Source organism: Crinia signifera, chromosome 5, assembly GCF_055691185.1.
Source record: "Crinia signifera chromosome 5, ASM5569118v1, whole genome shotgun sequence".
Lineage (NCBI taxonomy): Eukaryota > Metazoa > Chordata > Amphibia > Anura > Myobatrachidae > Crinia > Crinia signifera.
In genome coordinates this window covers 289,339,871-289,359,926 of record NC_139221.1, presented here as the reverse complement: position 1 = coordinate 289,359,926, position 20,056 = coordinate 289,339,871, and the positions used below count along the sequence as shown (strand labels likewise).

Sequence of the window (20,056 nt, the reverse complement as noted above, 5' to 3'; positions counted from 1 at the left end):
TGCACCTTGATAAAACCATGTTGCCCTGCAGGTGGGGCAGATGCGAGATGTGCAGGGAGATTTACATGTGAGAGAGACAGGCCCAAACTCAAATCTAAAGTGTAAAAATAAAGCTGCCCAGTACTGTATATGTGGGCTACATGCAAAAGCAGCTTGTATTTACTATTTACCCTGCATGTAAAAACAATACGGGGTAAAATTACAAAAGAGTCTAAAAATGAAAATAGGTGAAGTTGCCCATAGCAACCAAGCAGATTCTGTCAGCCCCAGGGGTGTTTAAAGAAAAAAAAAAAAGGGGATAAGCATCAACTTTAATGAGTTGCGCTGTAGTGGAATTACGTTTTGATTTATAAGGTGGGGCAGCAGGAGATTACACACTGAAATGGCTCACCAGATGGTTCCTCATTTTAAATGGCTGCCAGCATCTGGAGGTGAAGGAGAAGCCTGCGCTGAGCGCTGGAGGCAGTCGGGGGGTGTCAGAGTGGCCGTGCCCACAGCACTCCCTTGAAGGCGGCCCTGGCAACACCTGTAGTGCGTCTGAGTAGATGCATATTTGCCCAGCATTCATTTATTACACATGAACTGAGCTGGTGAGGCAGAAATAATGGGATCAGCCATAATATTACACACCCTCCCTTAGACCTTTTGGTAGTGGTACTACTGGAGACAAGAACCGTGTCCTATTGAGAAATGAGCATCAATGTTCCTGCAGTCCATGGTCACTATTGTACCGGTTTCATACTTCCCCACATTCCAAAACTAAGGATTGGGAGAAACGACACCATGTAATACTGATCAGGCAGCAGCGGCTACAGAGCTCAGAGAGTAGGTGTCCCATGTGCAGGATCCATGCAGTCGGCCTCCTCTCTCTCTGGTGGTGCAGCTGAGATCACTCAGCCAAATCCTACTGAGCATGTGCAGGTTTCCTGGTGGTGTTTGTACTGCGCATGAGCAAGTCTTTAGGTATAATGCAGGGATGCAGGGTGTGCGGCGTGGTTCCCTCTGTGACCTACACACCCTGTAGTCATTATACTGTAGATAAAATGGAGAAGTTGCCCATGGCAACCACAGTGTTGTTGAGGAAGCGCTACTTACACTGGTCAAATGTGGTTTAAGGATAAGGGGCAGATTTATTAAGCCTGGTGAAGTGATAACGCACCAGCCAATCAGCTCATAACAGTCATTTCCCTAACCCAGCCTGTAACTTGACAGTTGGGAGCTGTTTGTCTGGTGCCACTTTATCACTTCTCACCAGGCTTCATGTATCTGCACCACTATTTGGGGTAGTGCTCACCCTTCTATCATTTATACGGATATTAGAAGTGACCGGGGAGATGAGACCATGTACAGGTCAGTAGCCTTGGTTATTACATAGGTCACAGACCTCTGGGGTCTGTGAGAGATAGGGTTGTGTCACACACACATCACACACGCACATGTTCTGTTATTATACAGGGTTTTATTGTACATTGGATACACGGATAGTGATATAGATAGATAGATAGATAGATAGATAGATAGATAGATAGATAGATAGATAGATAGATAGATAGATAGATATCTAATATGTACAATATTTACAAATATACAAATAAAATATACATATATACAAATATACATATATACATATATACAAATAAAATATACAAATATACAAAAATACATATATACAAATATACATATATACAAATATACAAATATACATGAATGTGCCGTCCTCCTCACTACCGACCAGCGGTAGATCTGCAGCTAGATGACAATAAAGGCCACAATGACGAATAGCACATATAAAAGTCAATAGGGTCCATGTCTGATGACTCCGACTCTATTCTTCATGCCCAGTGCCAGATGCCATGTCACAGCTCCCTGGGCGAATTCTGCCTCCATCTCCACTGCCACCGAGCTCCTCAGCGGCCTCCTCAGGCTCCTCCTCTTCATCAATCGAGGAGAGGGTAGGTGTAAATCTACAAGCCTTGAGGCGTCGGTTTCTTCTGCGGCTAAACACCGGTCGGCTCATGTGGACATCCGCAACAAATTCTGCCTCCTCATAGTCCAATGAAACCCGGGTACTCGCAGGTAAGTCACTGTCACAGCATTTGCCGATACAGCAGCCCATCTTTACTGAGAACTTCTTCCTTCATCCAGTTCCAGTAAAGAAATGAGCCTCAAGCCAATGAGCTTGCATTGTGACATCATGCCTCTGACTTCATCAACAGGATCTCTTATATGTCTGCTGGCTTGATATATGGGGATTGTAATGAAAATAAAATAACTGTCCACTGATAATTATCACTAGAGACAGGATAATATGCAACAGAAGATTGAAATATGCATGAAGTGTTAAAATATGCTACAATAAGAAATTTTTATTCTATTTATTTAAAAATTAGCATACAATTAGTAAGCAGTAGAATAACATATTGATCTTTAACAATTATTTAACATTTTGTTACTCTTGAAAACGTAATCAGGTACTGTTCCGAAAGTTCGGTAGTAAGATTGTGTCTTCTTTGATCACTCAAAATATTTTTAAAAGTGGAAAAGGACCATTCCACATTCACTGAGGTAACTGGGCCGTATTTGAATTTGGGTGCTATGTTAGCACTTACAGCAGACTGCAGCACCCTATGCTCTTCTGGCATCAACTACACAGACCCTCATCTCCAGTGCCGATGGATCAGCATAGCATGTCAGGGCGGAGCAGTGGAAGGCTCTCTCCCTGCACCGCATACTCTCTGTGACCTGGTGTTTCCTCCGCGCCGTGTGATGTCACAATCCTTCCGTCCACCTCCTCTGCTGCAGAAGTCTCTCTCTTGGCGCAAAGTCCCAGGCCAGGGGCAGGCAAAGGTTCAGGAGCTTCGTAATGGCATCAGTGACTTTTATTAAAATGGATTGGCAGCCTAGAGCAGTGTCAGATGTAGCATACATCCAAGGTCTCCCACACTGCACACATATTGGCCTGCAAACTCTAACACTACTAGGCCAGCAGCAGCAGGGCAAAGCATAGCCATGATTCGCGGGTGGAAAGGGGGCGAGGCCTAATACGTGAACTGCCCTCCGTTGGCAAAATATGCACCATAACTAGATTTTAGGTAAAATATGCAATAACCAGTGACAATGTGCAAAATATGCAAATACATATGCAAATGCATATTATCCTGTCTCTACTCATTACACTAAACTATGGATATATGTGAGCATCCTGTATTTTTAATGCTGTTTTTTTTTTTTTTTTTGTTTTTTTTTATAATTATACTCTGCAAGAGCTTCCTCCTCCATCTTCTTAAATATTTAACTAGTTTTTTAGTCAGATCGCTTAGAAAGAGGGATTTTGTACTTACCGTAAATCCTTTTCTCCGAGTCCACAGGTGTCACTGGAGTTACACTGGGGAATAAAAGGCGACCACAGGGAGCATGGGCACTTTAAATAAAAGATTAGGGTGGCTAACTCCTCCCCTTCTACTTCCCCTCCAGGTCAGTCATAAAGGTTGTGCCCGGAAGGGAGCAGGAAGATAAAACACACTTCCGAAGAGGAGGTTAATACCACATACAATCATTCAATCAAGATGAAAGAAAGAACAGTGAGAAAACACTGAAAGTTTAAACAAACACAGTCAACAGACAATGTAACATATTAACTTAGTATATATATATTATATATGACCCTGGTAACCCAACAGGAAACTCCAAGGTAATGGCCCTTGCAGGACATAAGGCCTGAGGCAACTTTAAAGAGAACAGCGCTGCGGTGGGCGTCCAGTGACACCTGTGGACTCGGAGAAAAGGATTTACGGTAAGTACAAAATCCCTCTTTCTCCTTCATCCACTAGGTGTCACTGGAGTTACACTGGGGACGTCCCAGAGCCCTCAATCCCGGGTGGGAGAGCGCTGAGAACTGCTTAACACCCTGCGGCCAACACCGAAGCAGGAGCCGCAAAGGTATCAAACCTGTAGAACCTAACAAAGGTTCTGCAGCTAGACCAGGTGGCCGCTCGGCAGAGCTGCTGTATAGATACCCCTCGGGCAGCCGCCCAAGAGGATCCCACCGACCTGGTTGAATGCGCTGTAATACAACCAGGAGGAATCCGTGAAGAGTTAACATACGCCTGGCGTATGGTTAACCTAATCCACCTGGACAGCGTCTGTTTAGAGGCTGGCCATCCACGACGCACCGGGTCGTAGGTCACAAACAGCGAATCAGACTTCCTGATAGGAGCTGTACGGGCTACATAAATTCTTAGAGCCCTAACCACGTCCAAGGATCTCGCCACCGGGGAATCCTCTGGAAAGGCAGGAACCACGATGGGCTGGTTCAGATGAAAAGCCGTAACCACCTTTGGGAGGAAGGCCAGACTGGTACGGAGCTCCGCTCTGTCAGGATGAAATTGTAGAAACGGGGAGCGACAAGAAAGAGCCCCCAGTTCCGATACCCGCCTGGCAGAAGCCAGAGCCAACAGAAGTACGACCTTCCAAGTAAGGTAGCGAAGGTCTACCTCCTCCAAGGGCTCAAAAACAGAGGACTGAAGGTACTCCAGCACCAAGTCCAAGTCCCAGGGAGCCGTTGGAGGACGAATGGGGGGCTGTAACCGAAGCACCCCCTGAAAGAAGGTTTGAACTTCAGGAAGAAAGGCTAACTTCTTCTGAAAAAAAAAATAGATAGAGCTGAGACCTGAACCTTTAGGGTATTCAGCCTCAGCCCTGCCGACAAACCTTCCTGCAGAAAAAGGAGAAGTCTCGCCTTTTTGAACAGGCATGTAGAGACTCCGCGCCTCTCACACCAAGCCACATAGGAGCGCCATATCCTGTGGTAGTGTGCTGATGTAACCTCTTTCCTGGCGCGAAGCATGGTGGGTATAACTGCTCTAGGTATACCTGCCCTCCTCAAGATGGACCTCTCAGCAGCCACGCCGTCAAATGCAGACGACCTAAATCTGGGAAGATGAAGGGTCCCTGGCTGAGAAGGTCTTCCTGAAGAGGTAGAGGCCACGGCTCGTCTATCAGCATAGCTGTCAGACTGGTGTACCAAGACCGACGAGGCCAGTCTGGAGCCACCAGCAGGGCCGTTACCCCCTCTCTCCGGATCCGCTGAAGTACTCGGGGTATCAGTGGAAATGGCGGGAATAGGTACACGTACTGGAAGGGCCAAGGGGCCACCAGCGCGTCTACGCCCTCTGCCTGAGGATCTCGTGTTCTTGCGAAGAACCGGGGAAGTTGGAAATTGTGGCGGGACGCCATCAGGTCCACTTGGGGACAGCCCCAGCGATGTACCAGCTTCTGAAAGACTTGAGGGTGCAAGCACCACTCTCCTTGATGAACGTCCCGCCGACTTAGAAAGTCGGCCTCCCAGTTCTCCACTCCTGGGATGAACACAGCTGACAGGGCTAGGGCATGGGTCTCTGCCCAAACCAGGATCCTGCTGACCTCCTTCATGGCTGCGCAACTGCGGGTTCCTCCCTGCTTGTTGATGTACGCAACAGTCGTGGAGTTGTCGGACTGCACACGAACGGCTTTTCCCTGGAGAAGAGGTCTGGCCTGGAGAAGAGCATAGTAGACAGCTCGTAGCTCCAGGATGTTGATGGAAAGCAGACTCTCCTGTTGCGTCCACAACCCCTGATACTGACGGTCCAGAGTCACCGCACCCCAACCCCGGAGGCTGGCGTCCGTGGTGATGAGGGTCCAATCCCAAATTGCGATCCTCCTCCCCTGCTGTAGGTTGGCGGTGTTCAGCCACCACAGCAGGGACAAACGAGCCCGTGGGGACAGGGTCACCCTTTGCTGCAGATGCAGGTGAGAGCCCGACCATTGATGGAGGAGCGACAGCTGGAAGGGGCGAGAATGAAACCGGGCGTATTGCATCGCCTCGAATGAGGATACCATCCTCCCCAATAGTCTGGTGCACAGGTGTACAGACACCTGTCTCCGTCTCAGGACAAGCCTGACCAAGGCCTGCAAGGACTGAATCTTGTCCGCTGGAAGGAACACTCGCATCTGGCTGGTGTCCAGAATCATCCCTAGAAACAGGAGACGCTGAGTGGGATGAAGCTGGGACTTGGCAAAGTTGAGGATCCACCCGTGTGATGTGAGGATCTTCTGTGTGAGAAGAATGTGCTCCAACAGGGTGTCCTTTGAACGACTCTTCAGCAGAAGGTCGTCCAAATAGGGGATGATAGTAACCCCCTGCATGCGGAGGACCTCCATCATCACAGCCATCACCTTGGTGAAGACCCGAGGTGCAGATGAGAGGCCGAATGGAAGGGCCTGGAATTGCCAATGCCGGTCCTGCACCGCGAACCGCAGATATGCCTGGTGCGGGGCCCAAATGGGGATGTGCAAATAAGCGTCCTTGATATCTATGGATACCAAGAACTCCCCTTCTTCCAAGCCCTGTATGACGGATTGAAGGGATTCCATCTTGAATCTGGCCACGTGCAAATATGGGTTCAGATCCTTCAGGTTGAGTATGGGGCGTACCGAGCCGTCCGGCTTCGGTACCAGGAACAGGCTGGAGTAGTAGCCCCGGGACCGCTGGTCTGCGGGGACCGGAACCACTACTCCCATGTCCTGCAGCTTGGCAATGGCGGCCAGCAGCTGTTGCCCTTTCTCTGGAGGACGAGGAAGACCGGTCCTGAAAAACCTGTCTGGGGGAGAACTGCTGAAGCGAATCTTGTAACCTAGGGTCACAAGCTCTCTTACCCAGGCGTCCTGACAGGACTGGAGCCATATGGAACCGAAGTTCCGTAAACGGGCTCCTACCCTGGGGTCCCCCAGATGGGACGGAGGACCGTCATGCAGTAGGCTTGGTGGCCTTGGGGTCCAGAGTGGTAGTGGAAGCGCCTCTTCCACGGCCTCTGGTTCCTCTCTGTGAAGGAGCACCTCCCCTGGATCTACCTCTGAACCTGCTGGAGGGACGAAAGGCACGAAAGGAGGGATTGTGGGCAGCTCTGCGAGATGGAGGAGGAGCAGCCGACGGAAGGAAATGTGACTTCCCACCTGTGGCCTGAGATATCCATCTATCTAGTTCCGGGCCGAACAGGAGATCCCCGTTAAAGGCCATGGATTCTACCGCCCTTTTTGATTCTGCATCAGCCTGCCACTGACGCAGCCAGAGACCTCTGCGGGCTGAAATGGAGAGAGCAGAGATTCTACCTGCCACCGCGCAAATGTCTGAGGACGCCTCTATTAAGAAGGTTGAAGCATCCTGGATTTGTTCAGACAGCTGCAGAATAGTAGCCGGATCTGAACCGTCATTCACCTCAGCAGAGAGTTGTGACGCCCAGACACCTATGGCCTTGTTCACCCAACAACCAATCTGCGCCGGACGCTGTAACACGCCAGCCGCTGAAAAGATGTTTTTCAAGGTCATCTCTAACCTACGGTCTGAGACATCCTTGAGGGTGGTAGCCCCAGGGACTGGGAGGACAGTCTTTTTAGACAGCCGGGAAACAGAAGAATCGACTCCCGGAGGAATCTCCACCTTTTTCCTGCCTTCCGGCAGCAGTGGATAGTTCTGAAAGAACCGTTTTGGAGCCTGAAAACGTTTGTCTGGATTTTTCCAGGCGTCTGTTACCAGCTCATCTAATTCCTCAGCTACCGGGAAATTAGGGGACAGTTTTGCCTTTTTCCCAAAAAGGGATGGACGGGAAGGTGTGTCAACTCCTTCTGTTACATTGCAGGCTATTTTGACCATTTCTATAAGGTCTTCAATACCCTGTGAAGGTATGGCAGGTTCCTGTGTGTCCTGGACTAACATATCCTGTGCATCTTGTGCATCCTGCATGTCGTCCCCAGGGGGCGCAAATTCTCCCTCTTCCAGGTCTGGCATCTCGTCAGAGTCATGGGAGTGTAATGGAGAAGCTCTTCTCCTCAGCAAGGGAGGGGGCTGCCTTGAGGAGGACGGGCGCGGCTCAGCCTGCCGTGGAGCTAGGGCCCTAGTGAGGCTCTGAACTGCAGAGGTTAAATCCGTCTGCTGTGTCCTAGAGGTCTCTCTATCCCTCTGAGACTGGGTCAATTCAGAGGATAAACGGGACATAACCTCAGTTAGTTGTGAGGCCCAGAAAGGTGGGTCCACAGGGGTCTGTGAGCCAGAGGGAGTAGCAGTGCATTTATCACAGATAATCTCCCCAGGGGCTGAAGGGGAAAACTTAGCATTGCAAGTTTTACAGGCAATTTTCTTGGAGCTTCCCCCTGCCATTGTACAAATATGTCACAGAATCCACACACTACCACACACCCAAGGGAGAAGTAGGTATAGATAAGTCCAGTAAGAAGGACTGACAGGAGAGATAGTGAAGGAAAGGAGCTGCCACAGGCTTTGTACTGCGCTATAGCATATAGCCAGGTAGCGCTATAGCCTTGATTTTTTTGCACAGCCCAACTATCTCTCTTTAAGCTCTCAACCCCCCACTGTAACTCACAGTACCGGGAGAGCTATAGCAGGGCGGTCACCAGGATCTGCGATGTACTTGTAGCCTTTGGTGGGGCTGCAGCGGTACAGGAGCTTCCCTCTGTCTGCTCTGCCGCGGCGCCAGTGTAAAAAAGATGGCCGCCGCGCGTGATAGCGCTGGGGATAGCCGGGGCTGCTGGGAGTACCACGCGGTAGCTCCGCCCCCTCGCCCGACAGCTCTCGCGTCCATGGCGCCAGGCTTGAAGCCCTCTGCTGCCGCCTTTTTCTAATAAACCCTGACCACCGCCGCTAGCAGCGGTGGCAGGGAATACTCACAGTGTGCCTGCCGTCGGCGGTTGGCTGGGGGAGGACTGCGGCGTGCTTTGGTGGGCAGCGCCCGTTGCCTCCCGAGACGGTGGTCTCAGCAGCCAGGGAGCCGGGCGCGCTGCTGACTAGGGCGGTCGGCTCCCTCGGCAGGCTCCCACGTAGCAGGCAGATAGTGTAATGCTATCTGCCTGTCCTCTGCGCAGAGTAAAAAACCCATGTGCATTAAAAAATCTCTGAAGTGCTCAGAGAGCACCTAATGTGTGTCCGCTCCCTTTCGGGCACAAACTAAGACTGACCTGGAGGGGAAGTAGAAGGGGAGGAGTTAGCCACCCTAATCTTTTATTTAAAGTGCCCATGCTCCCTGTGGTCGCCTTCTATTCCCCAGTGTAACTCCAGTGACACCTAGTGGATGAAGGAGAAATGGGACTTTAATCGCCCTGTGTGTATGCTGCCTTAGTCCTGCAGGACTAAACAGCTACCCCACAAAAGCATATCTGGGAAACCTGCAGCACAAAAACATCATCCAGAACACCACACAACTTTCCTAAAAAGAGTTTTAAACATTTATTTATTTTAAAAATCGCTGGTGAAAACGGTGCACTGAGCGATTTGGTTGCTGAGCGATAAGCTAAAATCGCTCTGCGACCCAATTGCACCTTAACTCTGCTTGCACCAATGTTTTGCATCAATTTCTGTCTGAATAGATAAACCAAGTGCAACGCTGCAGGGGAGACCGCTTTTTTCCATGCCAAGTTCCGATGTGCTCTGTACATAGATTCAGTTGCACAGATATACAAGTGTCAACTATTAAATGAATGAATGCAGTCTACTAGTGAATTTTACTCGTGCAGCATTGCGAATAAGACATTTTTGGGGGCAAAAAGGATGCCTGGATCGGGACCCCGCGGCTCACTCATGGCAGTCATCTCAAGGTAATAGTGTTACATCCTATGAAAGAAATAGCAGAGCTCTTTGAAAAAACTATCTTAAAATGCATGAACCATGAAGGACTGTCACTACTCTTCATTTATTTATTTTTTTCCTCTTTTGACCAAAGGAGATGAAATGTTGAAATTTTCATGTCTCCCCTTCTATGTCGTCTTTTCTTGTTAAATCTAAGGAGTCTTTTGAATTGAAAACTAAATTCTTCTAAACCTGATCTTATTTTTCTCTGCCCCAATAACCCTGGCTGCTTATAGCACTGTACACAGGTTTAATTGGCTCTTTTCAAGCTTTTCTATATGGAGATTTAACATTTTTCAGCTCATTAACATGGGGGAGGGGGGGGTCACAGATTACAAATGGAGGATTTTTGTGCTTAACCCCTTGGGTGGTAATGGCCTGAAAATTTCCGGGCATACCTCTAATATAGAATAGGTGCGCGCCAGTGGTGTCCAGGTGTGCACCACTGGCGCAGCACCTCTAAAACCCCCCCCCCCCAGCACAACCCTTCCAGTCTCCCCATCACCTTTGCTCCGGCGATCAGTACACTGGAGCTCCCCTGACCAGTCTGCCAGCCAGCTGTCACTCATTTTACAGTGACGTCGGCAGCAGGCTCGGGTATGGTCGGCGCGGCTCGGGGGGACTCAGGAGGGCTAAGGGAACCCTCCACGATCATCCCCCAGCCTGCCGCCGACGTCACTGCTGAATGTGACAGGCGGCTTAGGCAGCGGGGACAGCGGCTGCAGGGAAGCTCCGGTGTACTAACGCCGGAGCGGAGGTGAGGGGGGCTTCCAACTTTCTGTGGTGGGTTTTGCTGGGGCAGGACAAACCTGCCCTGGTAGGTTTGTCCTGCCCCAGCAAAACCCACCACTCAAGGGGTTAAAGCAGAGCGGGCTCTGAATCCACAAAATGGATGCTCTCTAGTCACCTCCCCTCATTTTGTTTTGCAACCCTACTCAACCCATACACTATTTTTTTTTTTTTTTTAAAGCCACAATGTAGGTCCTGTAGAATAATTAATCTACAAGAATAGTTGTTTGTTACAATGATTCAAAGTCCTGGGAGCTCTTTCAGTATATTAGCAAGCGTCTATCACATATTGGAAGAGCTATATTCTTTAAGTTTAAAAAGATCTTATTGTATTATGCACTTCCATGACACTTCATAGGGGAGTATTCAATGTGTCGCCGCTATTTCCGACGGGGGAAATAGCGGCGGCTCCCTATTCAATGCTGTCTTTAGTGACAGCATTGAAGCGGGATCACGGCAGAACCGGCCCGACTTTAGAAGCTGTCGTGGATTGTCGCGATCCCGGCCGCAGATCGACAATCCACGGCCGTTTTCGCGGCCACGCCACCTTTGCGCCGATCGGCAGGCGGGACATTGAATCCTGTCGTTTAGCTGTCGGGCTGACCGCAAACGGGCCAGGATCACGGCTGTCGGCAGGGATCGACAGCCGTGATCCTAGATTGAATACCCCCCTCAGTCTGATTTTTAGATTTCATCTCCAAACACTTAAGCAAAGGAGTCTAAACTATGGCCCTGAGGCTTAACACTGCCCTCCCCATGTTAAAATTCTCGCCACCCTCCCCCTTTTCAGGATTCCTCCAGATAACCTCTATCTGGAAATGGTAAAAATGCTTGCCATTTTCAGTGACGTAAAGGCCCACATACACTTTGGGCCGATGTGACCGAAAGATTGGGCCAAGAAAATCGGGTGAAATTAGCCAAAATTACATGTGTTTGAAATTGGGGGACCGTGCATCGGAGTTGAAGGAAAGACCTACTTGCACATCCAACTTCTGACTCAGACCCCCTCCCAACGGGAAACTGGGTCGCATATGATGCATCACATGTCAAAGGCCCGCATGAGACGTTCAACGTGCGATCCTGCTGCCCAGGAAGTTCCCGGCAGGCTCAAGGGGAATCGGATGGCCATACACTGCTGCGAGAAGTCACAGTAGCGTATGGGCACTTTAATGAGGGTGCTCTGGGCTGGCAGAAAAATAGGTGGGTGGGGGCACTGGATTGGCATATATTATAAAAAAAGCGGTTCCTCCCACTTCTTCCTACCAACAGGATCAAAGGGATACGCATTTGTAAACCTCTTTGAAAGCTGGAACCTCTTTTCAGGGTTCTGCCAAGCACCTTTAAAAGCACTTTCTAATTCAGCCTGTTCTGGGAAATACACCGGCTGTTTTCTCTGGGTCATGAAAAAGGAATCTCCCTCAGAGGGTTCCTCCATGGGAAGCTCTAACACTTCCCTAATGGCCTTAATTAAAGCCTCAAAACCATGAACCAAAGACTGCTCCTGAACAGTATCCTGTTCATTTGCCCCATCTCCCACTTCAAGGATGTCATCATCATTATCAGAGTCAGGGGCCATTGCAGTAGCAGGCCGCTTTGGAGGCTGAGCAGGGGGAGGGGTGAGAATATCAACCCTGGCAGACAACATGGCTAATTCCCTTTGCACCCTCTGCGTCTGCTGCGTATTTGCAGAGAGCTGGGAAGCAACAGAGTCCATCAGCGTTTTTATGCTGCTGGCCCAGGCAGGCTCTTGACTATCAGCCTGTGACCCATCCACAAGTTGTGGGGGCACCACACTGACCTGAGTGGTCACACCACTGGGTGTGGCAGCATACACGGCTCACAGGTAACCTGTGACTGTGAAGCTGGAATAAACTTTGTGCTGCACACCATGCATGTTAACTTTTTCACCATGATGAAGCAACAGGACACCCCCAGCAGCGCACACACAACACCCACACTAGATGTACTGTAACTCTACACAGTATAAGTGTAATACACCTCTGTATTAGAGACTATGGTGTGTGTACAAGTGGTTAACTAGCCAGTGGGGTAGACTCAGAGCAATATGAGGACACCAGTACACCCTAAACCTTAACTCACGGATTTGAGTGAGCTGGTAACGCACAAAACACACAGTGATATGTCATACACAGTGTAAATAACACAGCTAAGCAACGCTGCTGCGCGGTTATAACTTGCTGTCTCTGCCGCTGCTGCAAAAGATCAAATCCACCACGCCGCTGAGGATCTGTAATGGCGACCTCTCGATGCGTGAAGATGCAGGAAGCAGAGACAGGGCGCGCCCAGCAGAGCCTGGTCCCGCTCTGAGCGAAGCCCCGCCCCCTTTACACAGAGCTGGCGCTTCCAGTATATTTAAACTGGCATAAGCGCTTTTCACATAAAAATGCTTAAAAAAACACCCTGGGCATCCCTGGTGGTCCAGCGGCATCACCCTATGCCAGTGTGATGAGGGGGGGGGGGGTCGCGCGGTCCCTGCAAGAGGGCCGCCGCCATCTTGCCGCACGGAACGGTTTGGGGTGTCCCCTTGTGGGACCCCCAACCTGTACTCACCACAGACGTCTTCGGACCAGTCAGGGGGTGTGCGGCAGCTGGGGGGCCTGCTCGCTACAGTGCAATGCTGTGCGGTGACAGGCCCCACTCAGGACAGATTATCCTGCAGCAGGGTCAGCTCTGCACCTTAAGAGGTCGGGGACTGACCCTACCCCTGACACCCTCGAAGTAGGACAGCTGCCTGGTCAAAGCAGCGCCCCAAAATAATAAACTAAATAAAATTTGAAGAAAAACTCTGGAGCATCCAGAAAGCACTGCCTCTCCTGAGGCACATTTTTCTAAACTGTGGTGGAGGGAGATAGAGGGGAGGAGCCAGTGCACCCACACTGAAAGCTTTAATGTGCCTGTCTCTCCTGCGGAGGATCTCTATCCCCATATTATAACCCAGTATCCCATTGGACCGTAGAGAAAGCTTGTATTCCCCACAGGAAGTGATCGATGTAAATAAAACAATGTAGTCACCAAAACATAAATAATAACATCCATTACTGCTTAGACACCCTTCTCCCCAATAACTGATCCCTTATGCCAGACAGGACTATTCTTGCTGAAGAAAGCCATGTCTTGTGTAGTCCTGTTTCTGCGCATTTATTCCCCAGTAACCAAACAAAGATCTACTGTATGGTCTTCCACTATATTGTCTCTTGCTGCGATTCAATTTGATATGATCCTGCATTTTTCCTGCCTAAGCAGACCTGTTGACTAAAGCCGCATACACACAGAGTGTTTCTGCCTAGGCTGCACGCTGAGTGATGTAGGCTAGGTAAATTCCCGAGTTTCCCGGTGGCTAGATCGCCCATACACACCTAGCGACAGGTGTATGGGCGGTCTGTGTTAACTAGTGTTCTTTAGCACATGCAGACGATCCATCTAGCTCTTGATTACACTGTATGTGCGATGGGGTGTATATGTGGTGTGATGTGTGCTTAGTTTCTAAATGATTTAGGTAGATCGCTTAGAAATGTGCCAAAAATCTCCCTGTGTGTATGCCCCCTGACACTGCAATAAAGATCTCTAAATGGATAGTAAACAATTTCAGAAAATAGTCAATTGTGTTTACTTAATTAGAAAAGAGACAGGAGAGTTCTAAACGAAAAATACTTACATTGGAGACCTTGTCTAAACTACAATCCCTCATCTGTGTGACAGCACCTGAGGCATCAGCACCTCAAGACCTCAACATAAAGCTTTGAAAATGTATCCAAAGTACAAAGAATTTCAGGTGGAAACAACCAAATTTGGTCAGGCCACAAACCATACTAAATACCATGCACAATGTTAAAGAGAAGTACCTGAATATCATTTTGCATCTTTTGCATACGTAGATCTAGAGTTCTCGATTTTTGCAAAGCGATTTCCTTTTCATCCTTCAATTGCTTGTTTTCATCCTTCAGTTGTTTATTCTCATCCAGCAACCACCTCTGATCCCTTTTACCGTCATTCGGATCAGTAGAGCATAATCTATGCCAAATGCACCATAAGAAATAAAAATAGAAAACATAAAAACTATTTTGCAGGCAGTTGGCACATAACGGAAGTATAGATGTTTAGAATTACCTTCGAACTTGAAAATTGTTGTTTCCGTCATCTCCCGAGTTAGGTACTTTGTGTTCATTGTTAAATCGGTTGAACATAGGTATGGTTTTTGGCTCACGCATAGGAAGCCTTTCCACATTTCTACCTGCCCATTGAAAGTGTGATTTTCCGTTGTTCGCCAAAGCATCCCCAGTTTCTCGTGGGCCGTTTGGAGGGCTGGAAAATTTACATTTCTCTGCGAAACCTTTTTGTTCCACTTCCTCTCCAACATCAAGGTCACCGTGCAGAGCATGGACAACAAGCGTGCCGTCTTTGTAGATTGCTTTCTGCTGCACAGTGATTTGTTTGTCACCTATGAGTTTGGAGAGAAATTTCAGGCCCTGGGAGAAGGGAAATCAAATAAATAAATAACACAACTTCATCAAATCAAAAAATATATTTGCTACATGCAGTATGGTAGTTTGGAAGCACCCGTTAAAGCATTGAGAACAAAACAGAATAGTAACAAGGTATTTGGTTTGGAAACTTTTCACTTTTACACCGTAGCAAAAAGCTGGGTAATTGCCTGGTTGGCCCAGGCAGCGGGTTGGTGTAAAAGGGTTAATCTGGGTCCAGTGACTCGGGACTCCGAATATGAAAAGGGAATATGAAAAGGGAAATCTAGACAGATCGCCAAGAACCTACAGATAGAGCGTCAGCCATCCTTGGCCGGCGCTCGCCAGATCACTTGCACTGGGAGCGCCGGCGATAGAGACTGAGTCCGTGCGTCCCAGTATCACGGCGGCTGGGCAGCGTCTCCCTGCCGGCCTCCGCTTCAGGGAGATGCTGCACAGTTCGGGGGGGAGGGATCGGGTCGGGGGACCAGCGGGGGAGGCGGCAGGCTCCGTGCGCGCCCCTGGCGTTACCCGGCCGCTAGCGAAAGAAATCGCCAGCCGCTGCAAAGTTAAAGCTGGCTCCATCTGAACTTAATTGGAAAAACGCCTGGTCAAGCTGAAGAAATCGGAGCTTGTGTTTTACAGCAGACTCGCATAACTAGCATCCTGTACTTCAAGCGTGAAAGTATAGGTGTTTCATTACAGTATCTGAAATAATCATTAAAAAGGTCACCCTTTTGGAGGCACTCCTAACACCTAGGTGTGAAAGGTAGTTAATATAGTCACATAGTAGTCAGATCTACATATTATGGGAGACTATAAGAAAGGTGGTACATAGATTCTGTTAACCACCATAGAAGCGCAACATGGTTTAGGTACAGAAGGAAACATGGCAGTTAGGAAGAGTGACCGTAGAACAAGCTCACCTGTTCGATATCCACCGTTGTCTGGAGCTGAAGTCCCCAGAGTCTATATTTCTGTGCCACAGCTGGTATTTGTAAGTCTTCAGGGAGCTCAACAATGCTGGATTTATTTAAAATTTCTGAATTTCCATAGTCAATATAAGTGACCGCACACTAGAACAAAAACATAAAAAATGTAGAATGCTGTATTTTCTTTAGTTCAGTTACATGTGGTGTAACAACAGTCATTTAACTTATATGATGCAACTAACATAAACAATACAATATTCCACAGGACATTAACATTTTTCCAGAGAAACTATACTGCAAGCGGTAGCACTCTGCATACAGTATATGTAATCATTAATATCGGCAGCAGCCAGGACCCGAAGGGGTACCAGCATCGGCTGGCAGGTAGGGATGGATGGCGGTGGGGAGCAGGGGGCCATACTGCTCCTTTCGATTTGGCAGAGACAGACTTACTGCACAGTCTATTTCTGCTTTTGATACTGATTCCATGGGGCCGCCGCATCGGGATCGAATGCGGCTGTACATGTGTGTTTCAGACTAACTTTCGCTTTGATTTGAACTAAATAGTCCAAATCGAATAGAAAGTGACCCTGAATTGCACCGTGTGTACACTACTTTAATTCGCTACTACATACACAAGAGGTTATACTGGTTTGTTCGGTCCCCCACGCGTTCGCACGGGGGACCAATGTTTTTCTTTTGCGCATACGCTGTGTGCGAGCGGCCACGGCGAATAGAGTGTTCGCTGGGTGCTCACACACAACAGTGCAGGCGTGAGGCGGCAGGCCGGGGGAGGCACCCATGGGAACGCGTTTCATGGGCGTTCCAATGAAAACGCTGGACATTCTAATGGTGATGACGTGGGTGCTGGGGGCGGGCAGCTGACATCCCCGCCCCATCCTCGCACAGGGTGCGCGCAAAGCTAAGACACCTGAGAGCGTCTTAATTTTGCATGTACGCTCCACATCATTCAATGGTCTACGTTATGAAGAAAAAAAATCTACACAAGCCTGAGGAGACTATACAACGTTGACAGATATTCAGAAATGGAGACACATATATTAAGAGGTTGCCTTTATCAGATATACTTGGTTCAGAGGTGAATACTATTGCCAATATTGATAGCACTGTGCATGTGTCGCAATAGTTTTAGCAGTCGTAAGAATGTATGTTTATGGGAGGTCAAACGTGGGAGTGTCACAAGCTGGCCTGTAGCAGACGGCAACTGTGACTTTTTGCAGTTTCACTGTCCCAGCATCTTACTGTGCTTCCGAGGGACATTCAAAGCAGCCACAGCGTTGCTCAGAGAAGTTCTATGGTGCGACTGATGCTGCGTCTTAGTACACAAGGGGCGGACTAGAGGCGCAACCAGTAGGAGTCGCTCTAATTAGATTAGTGGCAACTGGATTAGCATAAATTCTCAGTACCATTGCGAACAAAGCTGCAGAGATGACCCGATTAGTGTAGGTGAAGAACAACGCTGCCGCAGAAGCTTGTCCTCCATTGTCTGGGAGAATGTAAAACATGGAAAGTAAGCAAAATGGGGGTGCATGGGGGAACCTTACATACCTCATTTTGGATTACCAGAGGTATATGCACTTCCAATATCCGCAGTATAATAATTAGAAAAATGGTAGGGGGTATATATATATTCTATATAACTTAAAACCCAGTGACAAGAGTAAAAAAAAAGAAAACCAATTCCTGCCCGGTGGTCTTCCCTCCATCGTGCTACAGGGGAAGGGGTTGCTGGAAAGCTAGGAGGCAAAATGGCTGCTAAGGTAACAATCAGACCAGCCCTTGAGGGGGTGTGAATAAAAGGCACAGTGATTTCTATAGGACATCACCAGGCCTTATTTTTAGTCCTGCAACTAAATTCCAAAACGCAGTTTTTTTTTTAATTTCCCACTGTATATTATTGAATTCCTAAATTGTTGGTATTTACATTGACAATATTCACAGTATCGACACAACATGTCAACAGCTATAATGTCAATTTTGCTCATGTAAAATTTTCAATGTTGAACTTATACCCATATGCAAAATGTTGACATTCTGCAGCAGAAGTGGCGGATTAAGGTTAGGCTATGTGATAGGCACATGTGGTAGCCACACAGTAGTTCTGCCAAATACACCAAAAGTCATCAGAACGTCACCACTGGACCCAGGAGACAAAGCTGGAACCGCTAAACCAGGTAAGTTACCACTAGACCTTCATGACAGATGTGTCCACATTATCAGGCTCCATAGGACCTGGCAGAGTCTTCAGCAAACAGGGAGGTACATTTATTGCTCATATACAGTAATGTTCACAATCACACCTTCAAAAGACACCTTCAAAATCACCAACAAATACAGGTAAACATAGTGGTGCTGTGGGCTTCCCTTTACAGCCCATTCAATCAGCCACCTCTAAAATACTGGCCACAATCTCCAAACGACCAGAAAGGACTTAACTGTGGTTAATATTCAACATCTGCTAATTAATAGCTCTACAAGTACTCAACATGCTGCTGTGGGGGTAGTTTACAACACGCTCTACTTAGTATCAAGTACCCTCTAAATGTAACAAAAAAATAAAAAAACACGAGATAAAGCAAATATGTACAAAAAATAAAATGCTGAAGAAATATATATCACCTCCACTCAATAATTAAATTGTATCTCCTTGATACGAGTTTCAAATTATCACATCTTCAAATTAATTGGCTAGAGCAGTGTTTTTCAACCACTGTGCCGTGGCACACTAGTGTGCCTTGGCTGTTCTCAAGTGTGCCCCCAGATCTAGAGATGCCCAAACGAGTTTACAGCCAACACCTGTTCAAGTGTTATTTACTGGTCTCTTCTTTTCATTTAAAGGGCCAAATGATTTTTATTTGTGTTACCTGTGGGGTCCAGTGTGATTGTTTTTTATATGGGGGCAATAGGTTTGGTTTTTCCTGTGGGGGCCAATGTGTTTTGCCCTGTGGGGATCTCATGGTGTGCCTTGGCAATTTTAAAATCTTATTTAGTGTGCCACAAGGTAAAAAGGTTGAAAATCACTGGGCTAGAGGCTTCATCACTGGGCTAAACAAGTATCAGAAAACCAATTCTATTGTACATAAAGATATTGACTTTTGGTTTGCAGGATGGCACTCTAAATAGAAAAAAATCCCGGTGCCAGGAACATAAAGTTTTAGGACATGAAAAGCACTTACCCCCCTTGGTTGTAGAAGGATAGGAACCGGCACACGGGTGGATGGTGAAGAAAAGTTGATTTATTGTACAAACATGATTGCACACAACGACAGCTGTACACCTGACAGCTGTTTCAACCGAAATAAACCGTTTATTTCGGTTGAAACAGCTGTCAGGTGTACAGCTGTCGTTGTGTGCAATCATGTTTGTACAATAAATCAACTTTTCTTCACCATCCACCCGTGTGCCGGTTCCTATCCTTCTACAACCAAGGGGGGTAAGTGCTTTTCATTGTACATAAAGAGGGATGCTTCACTGCTGCTAAAGCTGTATTGCTGTAAGAACATAATCTAAAACAGAAATAACTTAAAATCCTGCGCAAGCAGTGCCAGATACATTATATTATTATTATTATCAGTTTCTTTTATAGCGCACACAGATTCCGCAGCACTTTACAGAGAATATTTGACCATTCACATCAGTCCCTGCCCCAGTTAGGGAATCTATATTCCCTACCACATGTACATGCACACACACAGACATTCTAGGGTTATTTTTTTGGGACCCAATTAACCTACTAGTATATTTTTTGGATTGTGGGAGGAAACCCACGCAAGTACGGGGAGAATATACAAACTCTGCACAGTTAGGGCCATGGTGGGTATTGAACCCATGACCTCAGTGCTGTGAGGCAGTAATGCTAACCATTACACCAGCTGTACTGCCCCAATGCATATTACAATGCATCGTGTGAGTGGGCAGTGTTTGCATGAATATTCATAAAAATACAGCTACATGCCCCCCAAAAATTGCTTTGGAGGAACAAACATTTAGCAATAATTTTTATTTGAGCTCTCTGGCTGTGCATGTAGCAATTTTTTACACTGGGGGTGCAATAGGACAGAACCATACAATTCCCAGAGCTGCCTCTACGGTAAAGGTATTGAGAGAAAGGGAGGGAGGGAGGGATTTGGGAATTTTTCTCGCACAGACTTAGAAGTCCA

General features: G+C 47.7%; 1 protein-coding gene across 5 annotated transcripts in view; it reads right to left on the bottom strand.

Annotated features, from left to right (window-relative positions):
• Positions 1–20,056, bottom strand: part of STK31 (serine/threonine kinase 31) — a 111,897-nt gene that overhangs the window by 74,252 nt on the left and 17,589 nt on the right. For 4 of the 5 annotated variants that reach the window (XM_083189201.1, XM_083189202.1, XM_083189205.1 and 1 more), the window contains exons 6-8: positions 15,870–16,019; positions 14,591–14,949; positions 14,326–14,539 (exon numbers count right to left, since the gene is read on the bottom strand). In XM_083189201.1, the coding sequence (XP_083045327.1) occupies positions 14,326–14,539; positions 14,591–14,949; positions 15,870–16,019 (723 nt within the window). The remainder of the gene's footprint in view (positions 1–14,325; positions 14,540–14,590; positions 14,950–15,869; positions 16,020–20,056) is intronic. The other variant, XM_083189204.1, reaches the window with a different exon arrangement.